The sequence below is a fragment of the Prionailurus bengalensis genome, chromosome A1 (assembly GCF_016509475.1).
Source record: "Prionailurus bengalensis isolate Pbe53 chromosome A1, Fcat_Pben_1.1_paternal_pri, whole genome shotgun sequence".
NCBI lineage: Eukaryota > Metazoa > Chordata > Mammalia > Carnivora > Felidae > Prionailurus > Prionailurus bengalensis.
The window spans coordinates 234,942,986-234,964,112 of record NC_057343.1 but is presented as its reverse complement, the minus strand read 5'-3'; the positions used below and the strand labels follow the sequence as shown (position 1 = coordinate 234,964,112).

Below are 21,127 nucleotides of genomic sequence, written 5' to 3'. Positions count from 1 at the left end.
TCCTCATCCCTGGGCCTGTTCGTAGGTTGCTTGAGTGCTCTTACAACACGAAAGCTCACTTCCCCAGAGCAAGGGATCCAAGAGAGAGTCAGGGGGAAACCTGCAATTCTTTTATGTTCTAGCCTTTGGAAGCCATTTCTCGAATTTCTGCAGCATCCTTTTGATGATGCAGGTCACCCCTATGCGAGTCCCTGTGTGGGGGAGGGACAGTACAAGAATGTAAGTACCAGAAAGTGAGGCTCGCTGGCGCCATCTTGGAAGCTGACTACCACACTGTGGAGGCAAAGGGTCGGCGAAGCAGCTTGAGGAGGTGCCTTCAGAGATTGTCTGGGACACGTTTGCAGTGTCGGTTTCCATTTAAATTTATAAGGGATAGTCGGGATGCTTAAGTAACTTAAATACCTAAAACTTAAAAAAAATGTAAAAGCATACATAAATGGCACGGAGTACAAATTATTTTCATAAGAAATATGAAAACGTATGGCTTTTTCATCCTGGACGGGCCAGACATAAGCAAAGAGGCAGACATGGTATGTGGATATTACAGAGAGTCCAGGTGATACCGGAGGGTTTTTTAATTTTTTTCAATGAGAATGGTTCGTTTTGTACACAGTAAAGATCAGTTAACTTTTAGTTCTGCTTCAGCCATTCATCCAACAAAGTGTTTCTTCTCTGTTAATACATACTAGCTCTTTACTCCCTAATGATGATGATAATAATGTTAATAATAATGAGGAGGAGAGGAATTTATAGATATGAGGGTCGCAGCTATCCGTTGCTTCCCAAATCCTGAATCTCAAACTACCAGCAGGAATTTTAGACTTCTTTCTCAGGCCCTTATACAAGCAAACAGAAGCATACTCCATTGATAATCTGAATCAGGCCAGTGTCATGAGCTCTCAGGGCGAACACCTCATGAACCAGGGAGGGAGGGTGGGACTGGCCATGAAGGAATAAAGGTGATCAGTCCGAATGGACTAGAATGGACAAAGTGTGCCGTGTGACTTTTTCTTCTCCCATTTTAATTATTAAAACTCGGCATCAAAGAAAACATTTTTAATGGGAAAGTTTGGCAAAATGTGTATGAATTTCCTATCTGGGGAGATGCCGTTTTTCTTGTAAAATATAAATGTAGATGTTAAATAAAGGTATATACTGTTTTAATGGACAAAAGTATCATTACTTCTTAACAAGTATGAATCTGCACATGCTGCCCCCCTTCCTCCCACAGTATCCTGTACGCAGACATCGTTGGCTTCACCCGGTTGGCCAGTGACTGCTCCCCAGGAGAGCTGGTCCACATGCTGAATGAGCTCTTTGGAAAGTTCGATCAAATTGCAAAGGTGAGTGTTAGTGAGTCCCTTCCACTTGGAGGATTTATAAAATCTTGGCTCACTTTTTCTCTGGTCCCTTATCAACCTTTGGCTTTTGTGTAAAGCACTATTTAGGAATGGTGTTTATACATTCATTGGGTATACTTGCCATTGGGCCCCGATGAGCCTCGGCCCTTTCTTGGGGATGAGAAACGTTGTAGCACAGAATTAGCAGGTTTGCATCTATATTTAAAACTTCTGCTTATACAGAACTCAACACACATATAGTAAATACGTTCAAGATGGTAAGATTTAAGATGCACATCCCTCTGCACGGTGCTGTTCTAGGCTTCTCTTTTTAGGATTTCGATGTCAGGAGTTGGAAACTTGATTGCCCCTCATCCAGTTGTAACCCGTCCAGTTGTAATTCATGTAGCCAGCACTCTGGAAGAACCCCTAGAAAAAAATAGGATGCCTATTTTCCACCTAAGCCCTTTATTTACTGTTGTTTCACTCATATCCATTAACCCTCGTGCCCCCTGAACAGAAATGTAAGTTCACTGTTTGCCATTCATTTGCTCGTGGATGGGAAATTTCTCCGAGAGGAAATGGCGGCAGGTAATCTGAAATCCACACTACAACTCGCATATCTGCTGGAACCATTAGGGTTCCTTGTGGGAAGAGCGATAAACACTTTTTTCTTCCTTGCTAGCCCTTTACTTCCATCTCATAACACATTACTGGTCAGCCTCATTCTCTCTTGGAATTGTTTCCAGCAAAAAAGACTTCATTATGCTTATTGAAATGAATTATTTATAGAGGGAAGACAGAATTGGTCCCAAATTTAGTTCGCTGCAAGATTCACCTCACTTTTAAACCATACAGAACATTCCACCCAAGCCTCTTTGGAATAAATGTGGCGTGTTGATGTTCACAGAGTCACTCCTGGGTCAGGCTCCCCAGGAGATGCCTTATGCTGCCTGCCTGGCCATGGTGGATCTCACTGGGGATTAAAAAAATTTTTTTTTCAACGTTTATTTATTTTTGGGACAGAGAGAGACAGAGCATGAACGGGGGGGGGGGGGCAGAGAGAGAGGGAGACACAGAATCGGAAATAGGCTCCAGGCTCTGAGCCATCAGCTCAGAGCCAGACGCGGGGCTCGAACTCACGGACCGCAAGATCGTGACCTGGCTGAAGTCGGATGCTTAACCGACTGCGCCACCCAGGCGCCCCTCACTGGGGATTTTAAAAAATCAGAGTGTAGCACTGCTTTCTTCCTTTACCAAAGCAAAGGAAAAAGTTGAGTTTTTTTGGATACTTATTTTTTTTTATAAACTTTTTTATGTTTACTCATTTTTCAGAGAGAGACACAGCACAAGCAGGGGAGGAGCAGAGAGAGAGGGAGACACAGAATCCCAAGCAGGCTCCAGGCCCCGAGCTGTCCGCACAGAGCCCAATGCGGGGCTCGAATCCATGAGATCATGACCTGAGCCAAAGTCGGACGCTTAACCAGCCAAGCCACCCAGGTGCCCCTGGATGCTCATTTTTTAGAAGATTGTTTAAAACATAAATAATGTCTTAAAAGTTTGAATTAATAAAAGATCATTTTTGTCACATTAGGAAGAAACATGCCAGTCTGGGTGGGTGATAGCATTACTCCAGTGTTAACATGGCATTCTTCCTCTGTGCAAGTCTCAGTGTCAGTATCTCCCCTTTTTATAAGGACACCAATCATAGTGGATTAGCCGCCCACCCAACTCCTGTATGACCTCCTCTTAATTAGTTATATCTGTAATGAGGTCAAGTTCAGAGGTACCAGGTGTTAGAACTTCAACATATGAAATTAGGGAAGACAAAACTCATTGCTCATAACAGAAGTACTTACTGTGACTTCCTGTTCCTCTCTGATGATTTTAACAAAGGAATGTCCAGGCCATACCAGGGTACAGCCTAGGATGGCTTGGTCCATCCACTGTTGGTCACAGAGGGAGCATGTTTTGGGTACCAGTTCATGCCTCGTGGTTAAATAACTTGGAGGTGGCCAGCATCGTAAGCAAACGGCTCAATCAACTGAGTGAATTCTACATAAAGCACATAACTGAACTAAGGAACTCCAAATCATGGGTCTTTCACTGTTACTTTTTAAAACATTTTAACCACTTTCTTGAGGTATAATTGACATACTACCAAAAACCATACGTATTTAATATGTGACATGTAATGAGCCTGGGGATAAGCATACACCTGGGAAACCATCACCACAGTCTATGCCATTCACAAACCCACCACATACAAAAGTCTCCTTTTGTCTCCTTATTTCTGATCGATGATGATGTGCTTAAAACACTTAACATAAGTTCTGCCTTCTTAGCACAGTTTTAAGTTTACAGCCCAGTATTGTTAACTATAGACACTATGCTATACAGTAGATCCCTAGCACTGACTCATCTTATGTAACAAAAACTGTACCCTGGGGCGCCTGGGTGGCTCGGTCAGTTGGGCGTCCGACTTCGGCTCAGGTCATGATCTCGTGGTCTGTGGGTTCGAGCCCCGCGTCGGGCTCTGGGCTGACAGCTCGGAGCCCGGAGCCTGCTTCGGATTCTGGGTCTCCCTCTCTCTCTGCCCCTACCCCGCTTGTGCGCTGTCTCTTTCTCTCAAAAATGAATAAATGGGAAAAAAATTAACAAAAACTGAGTACCTTATGACTGACACCACCCTATTTTCTCCTTCCCCTAGGCCTGACAACCACCTTTCTACTCTCTACTTTTGTGAACTTGACTATCCTAGATCCCTCATACAAGTGAGATCATGCCCCTATCTACCCTCTGGATATCCTAAATAAAGTCAGGCTTATTTCACTTAGCAAACTGAGTTAAAAGGCACATGAAAAGGACCAGACACAATGACTAATTTGGATTTATTCTTGGGATGCAAGGATCGTTCAACACACAAATCAATCAGCACGATAGACCACATTAACAGAATGAATGATAAAAATTACATGATCATGTCAATAGATGCAGAAATGCTCTTGATAAAATTAAATACCCTCTCATGATAAAAACTTAACTAGAGGCACCTGGGTGGCTCGGTCGGGATAAGCGTCTGACTCTTGACTTCAGCTCAGGACATGCTATCCTGGTTCGTGAGATTGAGCCACGCATCAGGCTCTGCACTGGTAAGTGTGGAGTCTGCTTGGGATTCTCTCCCTCTCTCTCTCATGCAAGTTCCCTTTCTCTCAAACTAAATAAATAAACATTTTTTAAAAAACCTCTTAACTCATAACATATAGAAGAAACTCACCTCCACACAATAAAGCCATATATGAAAGCCTATGGCTAACTTTATACTCAATGGAGGAGAAGAGATAGCTTTTCTTCCAAGATTGGGAACATGGCAAGGATGTCTGCTCTCACCACTTCTGTTCACCATAGTACTGGAAGTCCTAGCCAGACCAATTAGGCAAGAAAAAGAAATAAAAGGCACCCAAATCAGAAAGGAAGAAGTAAAATTATCTGTTTCCCTTGTATAACCTTGTGTACAGGAAACCCTTAAATGTCCACAAAATCTGTCAGAGCTTTTAGATGAGTTTGGTAAAGTTGCAGGATACAAAATCAGTGTACAAAAATGAATTCCATTCCTTTATGCTGATAGTGAAGTGTCTGAGAAGGAAATGAAGAAAATAGTCCCGTTTACATTCGCATCAAAAAGAATAAAATACGTAGGAATAAACTTAGCCAAGCAGGTGGATGCCCTGTACGCTGAAAACTATAAAACATGGATGAAAAAAGAAATCTAAAATGACAGATAAAGAGAATGACATTTCATGTTCAAGGGTTGGAAGAACTAATATTGCTGAAACGTCCTTCCTACCCACAGCATCTCCAGATTCAACGCAATTCCTATAAAAATCCCAGGGGCGTTTCTTACAGAAACAGAAAAGCAATCTAAAATTCATATCGAACCACAAAAGACCCCAAAGAGCCGAAGCGCTTTGAAGCGAGAAGAACAAAGCTGCAGGCATCACACTTCCTGTTTTCAAAATGTATTGTGAAGATACAGAATCCAAGCAGTAGGATACTGGCATTAAGAACAGACATACAGGGGGGCCTGGGTGGCTCAGTCGGTTGAGCGCCTGACTGCAGCTCAGGTCATGATCTCACGCTTCGTGGGTTCGAGCCCCGCATCGGGCTCTGTGCTGGCAGCTCAGAGTCTGGAGCCTGCTTTGGATTCTGTGTCTCCCTCTCTCTCCGCCCCTCCCCTGCTTATGTTCTGTCTCTCTCTCTCTCTCTCTCTCTCTCAAATAAATAAATAAATAGATAAATAAATAAATAAATCGTTAAAAAAAAAAAGACATACAGACCAATGGAACAGAATCAAGAGCCCAGAAATAAATACATAAATAAATAAATAAACATTTGATTAAACTTATCAAAGATAAGTTATATCTTATATATATATAAGATGTGTATATGTGTATATATATATATATATAGACATATATATATATATATAGACATATATATATATATATAGACATATATATATATGTAGTCAACTGAATATGTAGTCAACTGATCTTTGATAAGGATGCCAAGAATTCACTTTTATTAAACTTGGTGTTTTCAAGATTCAGGATACGTATGTAGGAAGTATGAGACAGAAGCCCTATTAATACATAATTGCTTGCCTTTTTATTACTTAATGATATTTGTAATCAGAAATTACCAAGCTCCATAGAAAAGTATGAAAATATGCCCTAACTTGTGCACTCTCTATCAGACAGGGAAAGAAATATGAAGAATCTTCAAGAGACCTAACACCTACTTGAGAACAAGAAAATGTTATGTTCGTTTTTATTATTTCAGATTTGTTCAGTTTATATGCAAGCCTGTGTTAGTGTTACGAAAGGAAAAAAAAACCTGTGTTTGGCGTATCTTTCGGTTTTTGCTTCTTTTTTCTTTCCTTTTCTCTTTTCCTTAGTGGTGAGTCTGTAAAGTAACTAGAAAAGTTAGAAATGCATGTAGGATTAATGCATACGAATGAAGTTAATCTCAATATCATAATATAAAAACAACTGAGGCATGAAAAATAACAAGTCCAACTTTGTATCAAAAGTTTAACCTGAGGTCAGAATTACATTTGAAATTACTTGGCCATGTTGGATGGTAACTTTCTGTATTGTGGAGATGTTTATCAGAAGCTATATTCTGCAGGTAAGAATCTACTTCAGTTTTAAAATAAATGAAGGGGCACCTGGGTGGCTCAGTTGGCTAACTGTCCGACTTCGGCTCAGGGCATGATGTCACAGTTTGTGGGTTCGAGCCCCTCAATAGGCTCTGTGCTAACTCAGAGCCTGGAGCCTGCTTCAAATTCTGTGTCTCCCTCTCTTTCTGCCCCTCTCTCTCTTTCCCTCTCAAAAATAAACATTACATATTTAAAAATAAAATAAAATAAAATAAAATAAAATAAAATAAAATAAAAACCATGAGTATAGTAGGAAATGACATGCGATTGTAATTCCAGTCAAGTTCCAGTCATCACTTACTTTCCTTGGAATATTTCACTTCACCATCAGTATTTGGGATGTTTGGACCGAAGAGAATGATCTTATACTCTTCTGCTGCTGTTAAGTGTAAATCATTCCAGAGCATTCTCTCTGCTTTCCTTTCCTTCCCCTTTTCCTTCGTCTTCGGCAAATGGCCATGGGGTGGCTCATTCTTGTTGGGTGATGAAGGGAAACCCAACCGCTGGTCATTTCTGTCCCCACAAACCCTGGTGACGGCCACGCCGTGTCAGTAGAAATAGCACCTGATGATTTTCGGAAAGTCTAAACCAGATGTAAGCTCTGAGTGCAATTCTGTGATCTCTTCTTCCAGGAAAATGAGTGCATGAGAATAAAAATTTTGGGAGACTGCTACTACTGCGTGTCCGGACTCCCCATATCTCTCCCGAACCATGCCAAGAATTGTGTGAAAATGGGACTGGATATGTGTGAAGCCATAAAGTAAGTGTAATGCTCAGTAGGACCCTTTTTAACTGCTTAATACTCTCGAGTTAGAATGCTCACGACTGTTTCTGTTTTTCTGTCTACTGGGATTAAACACATTACTGTGCATTTAAATGTAAGTGCTCAGAGACTCAGTTATTGGTGTCTGAGTAACTGGGTCCAGAGTAAGACTTCTCCAAGTGTATTGTTACCACTAGCCTTAGCTGAGAGCAACACGAAGATAGATATCTATGGGCAGGGATGGTTTGGGTGGTTTCAAAAGTGACTTTTTTTTTTCATTTAAATATCTGCTCTAAGTCTGTGCTCTTATCATGTGACAAAAATTTTCTTTTTTTTTTTTAAGTTTTTATTTAAATTCTGGTTAGTTAGGGGTTCCTGGGTAGCTCAATTGGCTAAGTGTCTCACTTCGGCTCAGGTCATGATCTCACGGTTCGTGGGTTCGAGCCCCGCATCAGGCTCTGTGCTGACAGCTCGGAGCCTGGAGCCTGTTTCGGATTCTGTGTCTCCCTCTCTCTTTGCCCCTCCCCTGCTCATGTTCTGTCATCCTCTCTCTCTCTCAATGATAAATAAACGTTAAAAAATTTTTAATAAAAAATTTAATAAAATACTCTGGTTAGTTAACATACAGTGTAATGTTAGTTTCAGGTATACAATGTTGTGATTCAAATACTTTTATATAAACAATTTCTGGCAAACGGTATGGCTAAACTCAGGGTGTCAGGGAGAAAGTAGTTTTTATCATCAGACCACAATTAATATAAAAATCTAGTCCAAAATTACTGGATCTAGTCAAAAATGCTCAGTCCTATTAATTTAATTTCAGTTTATATCCATAGTGTATGTTTTCATCATAATTTTAGAGAAAATTTACTTACATAGAATAATATTATGGTGACAAATACCAGCTAAAAGTGTGAGGTATAGAGTTAATTTTTTATACCAGTGCCATAATATGCTCTCATAATGCCTTTGGTAGAAGCCAGAATATTCTTCCAAATGGTAAAAGCTCTTGCTTGTTGTTTGTAGGATTCAAAGATTTTAGTTTATTGGGTTTTTTGATTGCCTACTTTGGTTGAGTGACTTTACCCCCTCCTCCACACATTTTCAGTCTAAACAGGACAGGAATTATGGTTGATGTTCCATCTCCTTGCCCCAGAGTAAATGGGGCTTTCAGTGAGAAAGCAACAAGTCAAGCAGTCACGTGTTTGGCCATCGTATATACTAGTCATGTGATGAAATGGCCTGCAACGTTTGTGGGGGCTTTCCCAAGGCTGTCCAGGAATAAATACTGAAGCCCGCACTGCCTCCACTGAGTGTGGGAAGCCTCAGTTGTTCAGATCCCAAGCTTAGACAACTGTGGGCAGAACAGCGTTGGGAGACAGATGAAGTAAGTGGAACTGAAGAAAGAACTGAAGAAGGATTAGTCTGCTTCCCACCCAAAATCCATCATGTGGGAATCACCTTGTTCTTCCTGCTTCTTCCCATAAGTAACTCGTTTGTCTTCTCCGACATGAAAAATATTTTTACTTTGTGCCCATAGTAATGAACTATTTCGGACACCATTGGTCTAGACCATGTGAGTGAATCTAATCAGTAAAGCTAATAGGTTTTCTCAAATTTATAACCTGTCCCCGGAGGCAACCCCAGTGTGAGTTTTGAACACGGGATGAAATGGATTCTAGTGAAGGAAAGCATTTTCTTCTGGATTTCTTTTTCCAGTTGATGTGGAAAGACTTTGTAAAGGACAAATATGTTTATTGTGTGCATGAGTAATATATTGGATTAAACAACCCACCCTTTTACTAAAATTTTACTTCTGCTTTTGAAGCAACTGTTTTCCAGTTCTGCTATGTTTTCCTTACTCCGGCATGTTGAAGAGCTTCTCGGAGAAAGAATGTTTACATTCTGTGCATTCACATGTCACCAGTTCATCAGTAATTTTTTTCTGTTCTATTTTTTTATTGTGGTAAAATATACATAGCATAAATGTTGCCCTTTACCAAGTTGACATGTACAATTCCGTGGCATGAAGCACATTTAAAATGTGTGCAGCCATCACCACTATCTACTTCCAGGACTTTGTGGTCTCCCAAGCAGAAACTTCATACCCATTAAGCAAGAACTCCCCTTCCCCTCTCTTCCCAGCCCCTAGTAACTCCTTTTCTACTCTCTGTCTCTATGAATTTGCCTTTTCTAGATATTTTGTATGAGTGGAGTCACAATATTTATTGTTTAAGAGTATGGCTTGTTTCACATAGTATCACATTTTCAGGGTTCATCCACGTTGCGCAATGTCTCAATACTTCATTCCTTTTATGTTGGCATAAGATCCCATTGTATGTATATATCACGTTTTATTTATCCATCCATCATAGATGCATAAGTACTATCTCACACGTCCAGAATCTCAGTAATGTTAAAAGATTTGAGGAAACTTTCCAGAACTCTTGCTTATTAAACTAAATTTAAGCTTCAAATTAGGCAACGGTTGTGTGTCTCCATGAGCTGCCACTCCTTGACCAAGAGCTTCCACATTGTCTCCCTGGTGTAGGTCATCTGTTCAGCTCATATGCATTTGACAAAATAATCAGTAATAGGTTATTTTGTTGCACTTACAATAAAGGGCAGGAAAAGAGAGGGCATCTCAGCAAATGTCAGGAATTATTTGTTCTTCTAAAATACAAGGGCAAATATTTCTGTTCCCCCTTATTGAGCCATACGATGAGGATGAATGCAAGAATTCTAAGTTTTTAAGCGGGTGGACAGAAAGGGTACGCTTGAACATAGAATTTTGCCATATTATCTCAGGTTTTTCCTAGGAACCAGCAACATGGATCAAAGAACATTTGTCTGTATTTTTCCTCCGTGTTTGGACCTCCGCACCTGTTCAGCACCTCATTCTCTATTAGCCAAGCACCACAGGGAAGCATGTCAGCTGTGGTTTGGAATCTTCCCAAGGCTTAGAGAGATTTTTTTTCCCCTGTCATGAAAGTGTAAACTGTTTTTAATAAAAAAAGTAATATGCAGAGCCCTGACTTTATAAGTGACTAGGGTTCCTCTGAAATGGAAGAGATTGTCTACTATAAATTTTTAAGTTTATTTATTTATTTTGAGGCCGGGGGGCAGGGTGCAGAACATAAGCAGAGGAGGGGCAGAGAGAGGGGGAGAGAGAGGGAATCCCAGGCAGGCTCCATGCATGGGGCTCGAACTCACAAGCCATGAGATCATGACCTGAGCCAAAATCAAGAGTCTAACGCTAAACTGACTGAGCCATCCACGCGCCCAGATTGTCTACTATTATTGCAAGCTTTAAGCAACTATTTCAGTATTTTTCTATAGATCACCCAGGTTGCATCCAAATCCATTAAAACATTTGGTCAGTCAATTCATTTGAACCCTTGATCAACTGATTTTTCTAAAAAAAGACATAAAGGCCATGGAGGTGGTTTTAAAGACCCAAATCTTTCACCAGTCAGTTCTGTCAAAGTGGCCAACCACAGAGTGCATCATCGAGCCTCTTATTCCCTCGTGACTTTCTGCTGACCATATTTGATAAACAGAAATGCCATGTGGTTGGAAATGTTCTGTCTCAATAACAGAAAATCTTAAGAACAATTACAGGTTCTACAACAAACTTTTCAGGATCATTATCTCCCAAAGACAGAAACACAATAAATCCTTCAGAAATGGCCAGTAATTCATCAATTACTAAACTTATACCAAGTGTCTATGTTGTACTAGACCCTGAATCCACTGATGGGTATACAAACCACTCAGATCAGGTCTGTGTCTCCATGGGGATGATACTCTGAGAGCAGATGTGGACACAGACAGGGAGTTTCGACTATACTCAGAGAGGCTGAAGCACAGAGGTGGGGTTCCCACATCAACCCACAAGGAGAACACAGAAGGCCTTCCCGGATGAGGTCGTGCCTAAGCTGCTCGTGGAAGGCCATGTGACATCTGCGCCCTGTCAGGAAAGAGAGGCTCAGGGCAGTGAGGAGCAGAACTCTCGAGGGACCACCTCGAGCAAAGGCCCAGAGCTACGGCCCATATGGTGCCCAGGCAGCCATACGCACCCATTGCTGATGGAGGATGGAGTGAGGGGGGTGTGCAGCTCTCCAATGTCATGTGGAGGCTCTGGCCCATCATGTGGACAGAAGAGTTTGGATGAATTGCTAGTACCGAATAGGTTGTGATCTGTGTTGTGAAACAGAATGGGATGATAGGGAAAGAGAAAGGGGAGGAAAGAGAGGGGAGGGAGGGAAAGGAACAGTTTTTTAGATTCTTCTTACGGGAAACCATTTCTTTTTACACTGTGGGTCCATTTCTTACCATTTTTAGCTCTTCAAATGATGTCATTTTATCACTGAAGCATGATATCCAGGCCTGCGTCATTTTGAGATGTTTATTTACTGTAGCCCACACCTGGTGACCTTCTCTCTGCTGGGTTGCAATCAATGTCATTGCTTCCTTCCACGTCTCCTCTGGGGTAGTTCTCTCCATGAACCGGGCACCTCTCCATACTTGCAGTAATATTTTAATTGATAAATGTATTTAGCTGGCAGAAATAAACAAGCATTTCCAGCTGCTGTTAAAGGACGTTCTTCATTTGTCTCTGTAAAGGAGTTGCTAATAGGGTCCTAACGTATTTCTCAAATGATTTTTTTTAATTAGTTTTTTAAAAATTTTTAAATGTTTATTCAGTTTTTGAGAGAGAGAGAGAGAGAGCAGGGGAGGGGCAGAGAGAAAGGAAGACACAGAATCTGAAGCAGGCTCCAGGCTCTGAGCTGTCAGCACAGAACCCAACACATAGCTCAGACTTAGGAACCACAAGATCATGACCTGAGCCAAAGTGGAGGCTCAACCAACTGAGCCACCCAAGCACCCCTAAAGTTAGTTTCTTTTTAATGACACCTTATGCACCATTAAAACTTTTATGGAGTTTTGTTGCGGTTAAAGAATGTGCACGATTGAAGCACTTTAAAGTCATGGTTAGTTTGTTAAGAAATTCCTATTCAGGTTGAAGTCATTATTAGGCTTATTAAATAAGCCATATTGTCCCTTATCGACAGAAAATATTCATTGGAGGTGTACATTGTGTTGAGTGCTAGAATCCTATATGGCATCTCAGACCGTTTCTGACAATATGAGGCAATGTCACACGATCCTAGAGTGAAAATTCGGAGCAGGTGTCCACACGTGACAGGTGCCTGATACACGTATTTGTTGAAAAAGTAGAAGCTACAGACAAAAGGTTACATTAGTGCTGACAGTCTGGCCTGATGTGGCTGGAGAGCCACAGCTTGGGAGCTTTTGGTGTAGTCTGGGAGTAACCAGGAAGAAAACGCCCTTTCTCTTGGCTCAGAGCTGCAATCTTCTGCCCCGGGAAGAAGTAAGGACTGTATTTCCAGCAGTCTGAGAAATTCTGAGTAATAAAATGCCCTGAACATTGGCCAAGAGTTACGGGAAGAAGACGATATCCCCGGATGGTGACGTTGCCTGCCTTCTCTTTAGGAAAGTGAGGGACGCCACCGGCGTGGATATCAACATGCGCGTCGGAGTGCATTCTGGGAACGTCCTCTGCGGCGTGATCGGTCTGCAGAAGTGGCAGTATGACGTGTGGTCACATGACGTTACCTTAGCCAATCACATGGAAGCCGGAGGGGTTCCTGGGTAAGGCCGGACTGGATTTCTCTCTTCACGCTGTGCGCATGATTAGAAATGAATGATCGCCAAGAGATTAACAAGGGATTGACTGCTCATGTCTGACGGCTTCTGTTGCCTCTGTTAGTAGCACGTTGTTCCTGCCCTAGTGATCTCCTACGTTAATTCGATAAACTTGAACTCTCAAGTCTCACTCAATTCCACTACCCCATGACCTATGGTCAAAAGACTCTGGATATCAGATCCGGAATTATTTTTATTTGCAAATTCGTAAATAGTACCCAAAGGGAAAGATGTTTTGTAATGCTGTGCAATGGCATTTCTCTTGACCAATGACCTCTGAAACCAGTACTATTGAAATGAGGACGAGGCAGCAGCTACCTGTGGCTAGAAGAGCATGTTTCAGACAAGAGGATTTAGATGCAAGTGCAATAATTTGGAGAAGCGTGGGAAGCATGGAACTAAGTCATCCATACTTGTGTGTAGATCAGCATACTCCCGAAAATGCCTCTGGCATATGTTTCCAAAAATATCCTCACACACAAAACTTCAATATGATCGAGTTTTATTGGCTGTCATTCACCACACCCACCGTGCAGGTTTCCGTAAATGCAGAGAAGCTCCAAATGTTAATATCTCATGACCTCTGTGAGCATCTATCCAGAGCCCCATTTCATAAAATATAAACCTTACAGTCAATTTTACCAAGAACATACAGCCTTATACAACCTTTCCTTCACTGGGGCGGGAGGGTGGGGGGAGAAGGTATTATTCCTGACATCACAAGTAAACAGAAAAATCTTCATGTGTATCCATGTTTATCTTGATTATGGTTTTAAAATGGAATTTCAGACGTGTTCACATTTCTTCTGTCACCTTGGAACACTTGAATGGCGCTTATAAAGTGGAGGAAGGAGATGGTGACATCAGAGACCCATATTTAAAACAGCACCTGGTGAAAACCTACTTTGTAATCAACCCCAAGGTCAGTACTGTAAAGAGTCTATAATTAGCCTATGACTTCTGTGATTTAAAAGGGAAAAGGGCAAATTACTGATACAGGTAAGTGTTTTTAGTCGAGAATCAGTTTAATGTGCTACTAGTCTTTGGCTCTAAAATTACTGTAAAAGCATGCAGCCATTTAATTGTGGAACATGTTTTATAATAAGTTAAAACATTAAAGAAACCATTGGGAAAAAAATGCTTGCTTGTGTGATGAGATTACTGTCTATATGACAGGTTGTAGGTGTTAGTCAGCGTTAGTCAATGTATAAGTTAGTCCACGATGCTCCTGAAAGTCCCTCAGTGTGCCCACCCTGGCAGTTGGGAAATTACAGAAAGACAGAAGGTTTTGCTCAGGAATTCAGATGATAAAAATCTAATGAGATGAAGTAGGATGAACATATAAGAAGAAGGAAAGGAAGAAATACCTAAAAGATTGGCAACTAAATGTCACAGGTGCGTTTGTGTGAGTACATGTATGTGCAGACAAGGTGAACTTGGATGCGATAAAATCCTCCGTTACCTGGAAGACCGTCCAAGCCACCCAGAAGGAAAGTTAGGAGCTGTCTCTTGCTCTGTTCACACCAAGTGTCAGGCCAGAGCAAGGGCTTGGAGCTCTCATTTCTCACAGCCCTTCTCAAATTCCTGCCAAATGAGTGTCACTGCTATTTGCAGACTAAGAATCTGCAGCTCCTAGGGGTTATGTAACTTCTCTTATGTCACACAGATGGTAGGTGCAATATATCAGCAAGAAACAAAATCAACAAGATCAAGTGTATGGATGTTCACTCATGGTAACCTCCCTGAAACTCCGGGCTCCCCTTTGGGAAGACACTTGCAGCTAACTTGACAGTTGATTTGGAGACAGACGAGTGACAGTCAAGAAGACCTGTGGGGCGATAGGCAGAGGGAAGAATCAAATAAATAAATAAATGTGTACAAAGAACATTGTGTTCAGGCAAAGAATACCAGAACACAGATGAGTAAGACCGTTTAGCATCATAAAACAGCCCCACTCTCTAACACCTGTCACTTTAGGAAACCACAGTCATCAAGAAAAAGTTGAAACAGATCAGCCTATCTGGTTTAAGAATTTACTTTATAAAAATGCCCATGAAAATGGCTTATTTTTTTCCTAAGTTTAAATTACAGTTACCTTTTGCTATTTGGGGAAAAAAATCACTCAGCTCAAGCAGCTTGTAACACTGGGAACCAGTCACACTGAAGGAGTGAGGACAGAAGCCACGGGGAGCGAGGGGGTGATGTGGGAGGAATCGCTTAGTCGGGGCGAGGGGGCAGGAAGGAGAAGTTTTGCCCCTTTGGTATGCCAGGTGTAATGCTTTGTTTCTCACCCCAAGGGGGAACGACGGAGTCCTCACCTCTTCAGACCTCGCCACACCCTCGATGGAGCCAAGATGAGGGCTTCCGTCCGCATGACCCGGTACCTGGAGTCCTGGGGAGCAGCCAAGCCCTTTGCACACCTGCATCACCGAGATAGCATGACCACGGAGAACGGCAAGATCAGCACCACGGTGAGCTCTCCCTGTGTTCCAGAGCGCAGGCGCGCGCCAGACCCAAGCTAGTTTCTTCCTAAACCAGAAGGCTGGGCATCTCCTGTCAGAATAACTGGTCTGCAGTGAAACAAGCCTAACCCCTTCTCCTCCTTGAAGAGACCCCTTAGAAACAGCTGTCGAGGTGTGAATGAGTGCCAGGCTCACCTTGCTAAGGGTTTCAACCAGAGTGATTTTACGTTATAACTCTGTAACCCAGGACCAGTTTGCTTACTTGTTATTTAACTCACTTATTAGCAACTAAGTACAATTGAACTTTTCGTGGCGGTATTTTGTTCGTTTGTTTGCTCTCAGGAAGTAAGAAAGCCTGCGCATCCTAATAAAAGAACAAATGAAGCCATCATGCCCTTGCGGTTTGAAACACAGCATCCAGACTGTCTTTTCATTGTGGAAATGTTCAAGCTGTGTCAGGGACAGTGAACATTCTATTGTTGTAGCTCCTGATTTATGTCACTCCCAACTTCTAACAGATAATAAAGTGCCAAAGCGCTTTACAACAGAGACACTCTCAATAAGATGGCTGAAATGCAGAGAGAGAATAGAAAGACCCACAGGGGGCCAGAAAACTGAATATGGCGAAGCACTTAGAATAATCGCAATGATGTTTGATTTTAAAATGATCTCTGAGTAAAATTTCACATACGATGGAGTTAATTGTACGAGGGATGCAGTTGAGGCAGAAAAGAAAATGGAATGTTACAGAACCCTCAGGTTGTTAGGCAGCCATGAACTTTCCCCATCTGCCCTGTGCTCCCTACTCCCAGCAGCTCAGAGTGACAACACCCAAGGCCCCCAGATCCACATACTTGTTTTGACTTGGTTATATCTTTCCTCTCAACTTCCTTGGTGTTTTTTCCCAACTAACAAGTAAACGTGATCTGACAGAAGATCACACCCATCGGTCAACCAGGGAAACTGCCAGGACAGGTCCAAGAGCAGTTTCCAGTCTGTTGGGAAGCAAGAGACCCTAGGTCGGAAACCAGGCAACCAACAAGATCATCTCTGCTGCTGCTGAGGTCGATGATGATGAAAATGAAATGGAGATGTCTTTGGGAAGGAGATGACTTTGTGGCGACTCTGGGGTTGTCTCAGAGAAAGAGATCAGTAAACTGGGGAGGAGGTGGAGAAGATCAATCCACTGGCCCCAACATAGTAATGAGTTGAAGTCTTCGGGGGGCAGAGAGGAGGTTGATGTGGCAGTTAGTTTCATCAACAGTAAGGAACAGGGGTCATCAAGGATGAGATGCACTGAGGTCATTGTGCAGAATCCATTCTAAGTGTAGTGAGAAGTCATCAGAGGATCTTCAGCAAGGAAAGGGCATGGCATAATTAATGCTTGGAGTAATAGAAGTTCAGGGCGCCAGGGGAGAGCGATGCCCTGTTATGCTAAGGTTTTAGTTGCGGAAGGAATGAGAAGCAAGTTCAGGGTCTACAGTTCACAATACAGCTTGGCTGTATCCCTTACCCACTTTGAGAAAGACCCCACGGTCATTCTTATTAATACATTCCAGGGTCAAACAGTATCATTGCCAAAAGTTATTTCTTTTATCTAATCCCCTCTGCAGAACACCACTGACTCCCGATTCAACATTGATAGAGCTGGTAAATAATGCATTATTTTACCTTATGTAATAAAACTTGGAGTTCAGTTATTTTTTAAAATATATATATACCGTACCTTTCCCTAGGCTACCTATGTTTCCTAATCTAATGCTGTAGATAAAGCAGCCAAGAAAAGTTTCTTTGGAGCCACTTAGAGCAGCTTTGTCTCAACTTTTATTTTAATTTCCACCACAAATGTATAAAAGGGGGTCTTCCGGGTTTTCGTAAGTCTGCTGAACATTTGGCAGTGGGTCCCCCACTGATAAACCCTGACCAGTGTCTCTCTCCCAGTCCCTTTTCAGAAACTGCTGGCACACTTGGGTGTGGATTTCTTCTTTTCGATCAGTGAGTCATGCTGTTGCATAGTTCACCGAGGGCACCGTCTCTTGACAGCCCAGTTCAGGCATGACGCTTGACTGTACATTTTGTGGTGATGTGTGTGTTTTCAAGAACGTTTGAGTACCTGTCTGACGTCAGACTCCATTTTCACAGGATTGTAAGCTGTCTGCAGTAACTCTAACGGCAGTTGCCTGAGGCCCCTTGTGGGAAATCGTACCTGCAAATATCAGGATGTACATTTTAAAGTTCCAGACAACAACTCTGATACTTCTAACATCCAGAGTTTATAGATGACACCGACATTCCAAGTATAAACTGAGCTTTTAATCCTTTTCACATTTGTAATTAAGCTATTCTTCTCCACAGGGGTAATTATTTGTTACCTAAATGATGCTTTCCATGATACAAGGAGAAATAATGTTATAAATGATCATCACTGAAAGATCATTCTTTAAAGCATGTTTTTGGAAACTAATAACTTTTTTTTTTAATAGGATGTGCCAATGGGTCAGCATAATTTTCAAAACCGTACCTTAAGGTATGTTATTTGTCCCACTTTTTGATTTTTAAAGGCTTGGGGGTTTTTTTTTTAATATTTCTGAAAGTAATTATCATCAATTAGAGTAACTCTGAAGGCCACGTCTAAAAAGAGCAGCTGCTTGTGAAAAGCTCGATTTGATTGTTTTCAGCTTCTAAAAATGTAATTATTAATGTGACTTTACTAGGTCTAAAAGAGCGAAATGGAAAAAGGCGCCTGGTAAATACCTTAGAACTTTAAATTGTTTTCCTTAAAAAATGACTCTTCTTAACATTAATATGTAGTAAAAAAAATGAATTTTCTTAAAATGAGTATGTTGCTTAAAATTACATTTTCGTATCTGTGGAATCTTGGAGATAAAAGCAAGAGAAATCCAGCCTTTCTATAGTGAAAATAAGGCCTGCCCGACCTGCTCAAAAAAAAAAAAGAAAAAAGGTTCACCCAAGTGTCCACAGGTCCCCTGTCGCCATCAACCACACAATCACAGTCACTAACTCTTTTTCATGTTCCTCTGGTTTTGGGGTTCAGTTTTTCACATCCGTGTTGGTTGGGGGAGTTAAATATTTCTTATTGAAGTCATTAGGATAATTCATGAAAAGCCCAAAACTTAAGTCAGCCTTTCTTGCCCCACAGAGAAGTCTATTTATTCTGTAGAAAATGCATTATATCCAAGTAAAAGTAAACACAATTAGATTGTTTCCTGCCACCTCCTTGCAAACGGTGACCTTATTCCAGAATCATCTCTGTGACTTTATTTGTTGGAATGAGCTCTAATTTGTATTTTGGGGGAAAATTTGAAATTGTAATATTGAGATCTAATACTCAGAGTCCTATGTTATAAGGATATTGGGTTCTTGGGCTTTTGAAGCATTCTTTAAGTGGCACGTGCCATATTAAAGAGAACTTGAGCTAATTTGGAAATATTATGGACCCCGTAAGATGCCCTCAGAAGGCGTGACTCATCAAGCCAGTAAGATGCTAGTGCATCAGCGAGGAACTGTCCACGGAAATTTCTTAGGCGTCTTCACTTTAGAGTCCGTATTCCTTCTGTGATCTGTCTCGTCCTCCCTGTGGCTCTGCCTCAAGGGTCTGTTTACTGAAATCAAAGCAGGAAATCCCTCGTGCAGTGCCAATACAATGTGGGTGGGCAGTGGTTTCCGGGACGAGTGCTGTCTGGAAGACAATGATAATAAGCCATCATTTGGATCTGTACCAGGCATACAGAGAATCTAATTTCATCCCTACAGCGTGACTCCAGTGTAGACGCTATGCCATTACCATTTGAGAAGGCAGGAAATAGAGGCGAGCGGGGTTAGGAGAATGCCCAGAGCTACACGGCTGGAAGAGGCGAGGCCCAGATTTGTGACCCCAAACTCTGCGCTCCCCACCGCTCTTCTATCACGTCTGCCTTGCTAGGAGCCTCTTCCGTGTTGACTCCACTTTCCTCTGTGGTGGTTGGATCTTTGGTGGCCCCAGGGCCTCACAGAGAGCTCCACTTCCAAATCAGACTCAACTAGGCTGTCTTCACGTGTCCTGGCTTCCTGAAGTGGCCTATGTTATAAAATCTCTCTGCGCCTTCAGCGTGGCTACTGAGTCGGCATCACCTGGTGTTGAACATTATCTGAGATCATACTCTATCCTCAGATACAGTAGCCACGGCACGGGAGTGGGTCAGTTCAGGAAAGAGCTCAGAAGAAAGGATGGAGGGAGATTGGAAAGCAGGGAGGGGGGCAGTGACAGAACACAGACTGGAGAGTCAGAAATGCCTGAAGTCTGGGAAACAAAGCCTTAGCTGACAAACTAAGAGCTCCTAGTGGTAGATTCTCACCTCCAGGGGTATCCTATCATTTGCCATAGCAGAGACCACAAAATCACAGAGATAAGGAAACTATGTGTTAAGAATTATTATCCAGGTAACCAGTAAATAGAGAGGGTTGTGTAATAGTATGCATTTATCGGCTACGTCATGTGCTACCTTTATAGCATTGAGTGCTGTATATTATGTAAACGAATCCTAAAACAGATCCACAGAGGCAGTGCTGTTGTTAGCCCCGGGCATAGCATTGAAGGGTGACATTTTCCTGTGAGTCTCCAGGTACCTCCACTATTCTTCGATTCAGTGAGACTTTGTGATAAAGAACAGACACCAAATTGAAGTCCGCAAAGTCAAGCCTAAGCATAGCGCTGCTAAAAAGAAAACTGAAGGCAGCTCCTTGCCTGGAAGCAAGAATGAACCATCTTAGATGATTGCTAAGTATCTTGCTCTTTAAAAAAGAAGGGTAAAAATTAATTTGCCTTCTTCAACAGCTTAGAATCTGGCATGCTAAAACTTCTTCGTTTGCTCCTGTCTGGGGGCAGATCGCCTCCTATCATTCTGCTCTTGGAGCAGGGATGCCCTGGGCCTATTTAAAGAAGGCAGGACCTGAGGACACCAACCCACAAACGGATGGGTTGGGAAGGCCCATCCATCTGGTCCATGATACTTCCATGAGATTTAATTACCGCTAGCCGTGACATTGAATACGTAATGCTATTCTTGTCTGAAATCAGAGGAGTGACTGTTCTTCCAGAATAGGAGGCCCATCCAATGAGTTTTTTAACCCGCCAGAGCACAGAGAAGCCTAGTGCTGTCTCCACTTTGGACGAGGTGGCTTGATGATGCGGTGCACAGGCTGGGTCAGGCCAGTTTGGTGATGCTCCCCTGTGCTTTCACTCGGTACCGCCACTGTTTAACTTCTAGAGAATAGGGATTATTTTGGTTTTCTCCTTTATATCATTCTTATGCTAATGGTCAGATTAACTCAGAGAACACATTCTTTTGACTTAATGTATTTACAAGGCATCCTTTATTATGGCTGAAGATTATTTTCTTCTTCTTTTTTTTTTTTTAAAGATTATTTTCTTCTAAGACCAAGTGAGTGTCTGCAGATACATGTGGGGTTTTCCCGTGAACTGTGCTTTCGAATACTGAGGAAGATTTACATGCATCCAATTAAGCTTTGATATGCCTCAAGGAAGAGTGTACTTCTGCAAATTTTTGAAAACTGACCAAGGGAAACATGGACAAGGCATAGCTTTTTTTCT

The 21,127-nt window shown here is 41.9% G+C and overlaps 1 protein-coding gene across 3 annotated transcripts in view; it reads left to right on the top strand.

Annotated features, from left to right (window-relative positions):
- Positions 1–21,127, top strand: part of ADCY2 (adenylate cyclase 2) — a 414,481-nt gene that overhangs the window by 285,211 nt on the left and 108,143 nt on the right. For all 3 annotated transcript variants that reach the window (XM_043601271.1, XM_043601263.1, XM_043601281.1), the window contains 6 exons: positions 1,232–1,343; positions 7,194–7,321; positions 12,842–13,000; positions 13,844–13,976; positions 15,352–15,525; positions 18,000–18,043. In XM_043601271.1, the coding sequence (XP_043457206.1) occupies positions 1,232–1,343; positions 7,194–7,321; positions 12,842–13,000; positions 13,844–13,976; positions 15,352–15,525; positions 18,000–18,043 (750 nt within the window). The remainder of the gene's footprint in view (positions 1–1,231; positions 1,344–7,193; positions 7,322–12,841; positions 13,001–13,843; positions 13,977–15,351; positions 15,526–17,999; positions 18,044–21,127) is intronic.